Source organism: Hyposmocoma kahamanoa, unplaced genomic scaffold, assembly GCF_003589595.1.
Source record: "Hyposmocoma kahamanoa isolate Upper Pololo Valley unplaced genomic scaffold, ASM358959v1 99249, whole genome shotgun sequence".
Taxonomy (NCBI): Eukaryota; Metazoa; Arthropoda; class Insecta; order Lepidoptera; family Cosmopterigidae; genus Hyposmocoma; species Hyposmocoma kahamanoa.
The window spans coordinates 215-2,589 of record NW_020655841.1 but is presented as its reverse complement, the minus strand read 5'-3'; the positions used below and the strand labels follow the sequence as shown (position 1 = coordinate 2,589).

Below are 2,375 nucleotides of genomic sequence, written 5' to 3'. Positions count from 1 at the left end.
ATCTTGGAATTGATCAAAAGGTCATGGTCTTATATAATGACAATCAGGCAGCACAACAGTTAGCAAGAAATCCGATTGTGGACAAACGTTCGAAACATATTCAAATAAGAAGACACTTTATTAAAGAAAAGGTGTCTGAAGGTTTCATTAAGCTGCAATATAAAAGAACCGATGAATTAGAAGCTGATATGTTCACTAAGGCTTTACCAGGTCCCAGTCTAATAAAGATTATTAAGAACCTTGGCCTCGACCCTTAGTGAGGAGGAGTGATGGAACAGCACTAACAGTTTACTTTTTATCTATGTTCTATCTTTTTTTTATCTCTGCTCACGTCAGTGTCTGAAGCAATTGAATATATTTTACGTGATTTAAATTCTCCAAAATAAATATCTTATTTGTAGTTACGACCATTCAACAATAATTATAACATCCATGAATAAGTTTCCCTGTTCGAAGTGCGAAGTTGCGAAGTGCCAGAAACAACAAAAAAACACTATAGATGGCACTACTCCGCATTTTCTAGACCTGAAATGAAAAACTTACCCGAAGCGGAAAATATATACACTACAAATATTTACACAGGTACTAAATTAAAGATTATATACAATAAATACAAACAGAACTCTCCTGATCCCGCAAAAACAACAAAAACCACTACAACCAGAAAAAATGCACCCGCCAGTTTCGGAAGGTTCCCGCGTTTTTTTCATCTATAGTGTTATTAACCAAAAATACTATTTTTAAAAAACGCGCCTTTCACGTTCGAGTTTCCCATCGTTTTTTTTTTCTTAGCAATTGGAAGAGAGCTGTCAACTGCAACTTCGAGAACACGCTTAGCATCGTCTCAACTTTTGGAATTCAGAGACGCGCGGTCGTCTCAAACTTCGCTTGGCTCAGCCGAGTCAATGCTTAGCAAAAGGATATGACGTCAAAGTATAGACATTATAAATTTGCACCAGTTTTTATTTTTAAATTCAGTCTTCGGTTTTTACATACAATGCGCAGCCTTGTTAATTTTGTAGACAAGGATAGCTATATTGCAAAATTGAGTGTGAGAGTTGAGATAGAAAATAAAACTGCCGATACACATCGATACAAAAAAAATGTATCGTGACGTCAAAAGCGCGCGGTTTTTTGGGTTTCCACTCGAAGGGAATTTAATACTATCGTATCGCTACTTATGGGCACAAGTGTTTCAACGTCGAGCAATTTTGAAAAATGAGTTCTCGGAAATCTGCATTCACTTCTTTCGCGAAAGAATATTTAAAGGAAATTTTGATTCCACACATAAACGTGCTGGAATCAAAACGAACAGATGCAGACTTCATAAAGAAGAAAGCTGAACTTTGGGGTAAAGTTGCAGACACCTTTAACTCTTCTCCTCAAGTTCAACACGTAAGCATGAATGCTTTTAATACCTATTTAACTGTTTTTTATTGTTCAACCTTTTTTTTTCCTTTTTCAGTTAATAGAAATATCTAAAGCGTATTTTATGTTAAATAAAAAAGCCACTTAAGTTTTTTTTATTAAAATCTGTTACAGGCTACAAGTCAGCAGCTTAAAAAACTATGGCTTAACATGAAAGCTAGAGCAAGGGATGCTAAAAGTCTAGAAAAACAGAGGTCTCACACAGGTGGAGGGCCGTTTGTACCTGACGTGGATCCAGATCATGAATCTGTTTTATCTATGGTGCCTCATCTCATGCCTAGCATAAATATCGAAAAAGACAGTGATGGTACGTATAAATAGAAAAATTTTTTTAGGAAAAGCTTAGAAAAATTGCTGGAGCTTTGTTAAATCCAGAAATACTATTGTTATAGGTCCAGGTGAAAGTGTTGCTGGAGATGATGACTCTTTCGCCTGGAAACCAAAAAAAATGAGAAGGACTTCCCCAGACTGCATTGAAGATTACTTCCTAGAAGATATCAATGAGGTGATAGTATCTTCAATGCCAGAAGATCACTGACAAAGTAGCAGTTACTACAACTACCACAAGTGCAACAGATATCAATATTATCGTTACAACCAGCACTGCCACGGCTACTACAAGCTCTGCACCCTCAAAGAGCACTCCAGCTTTAAAGACTTCTGCAAAAAAATACACCACTTACCTTTCAAAGTCTTCTTCTATTGATGCTTTAAAAGCTAAATTAATAGAAGAAGACATTGAACAAAGAAAAATTAAATTTCAAAAATAAATGTTCCGCTTGGAGCAAGAAATTGCAAATGACCAAAAGATTGATTTAAAATATAAAATTTTATTATTAGAATACAAACATAAGAAAGCAATGTATGATGTAGAATTAAAAAAAGCCCAACAGTAAACCTATGGGCTTTTTTAAACTCTGTAACTTACATTGCTTTTTTAAGTTTTA

General features: G+C 35.1%; 1 protein-coding gene across 1 annotated transcript; it reads left to right on the top strand.

Annotated features, from left to right (window-relative positions):
- The first annotated feature begins 1,218 nt into the window (after positions 1 to 1,218).
- Positions 1,219 to 1,966, top strand: LOC113239042 (myb/SANT-like DNA-binding domain-containing protein 3). Its single transcript, XM_026475904.1, has 3 exons — positions 1,219 to 1,395; positions 1,543 to 1,735; positions 1,821 to 1,966. Exons 1-3 carry the CDS (start codon positions 1,219 to 1,221, stop codon positions 1,964 to 1,966), a joined length of 516 nt encoding a protein of 171 aa, XP_026331689.1.
- Positions 1,967 to 2,375: the final 409 nt, after the last annotated feature.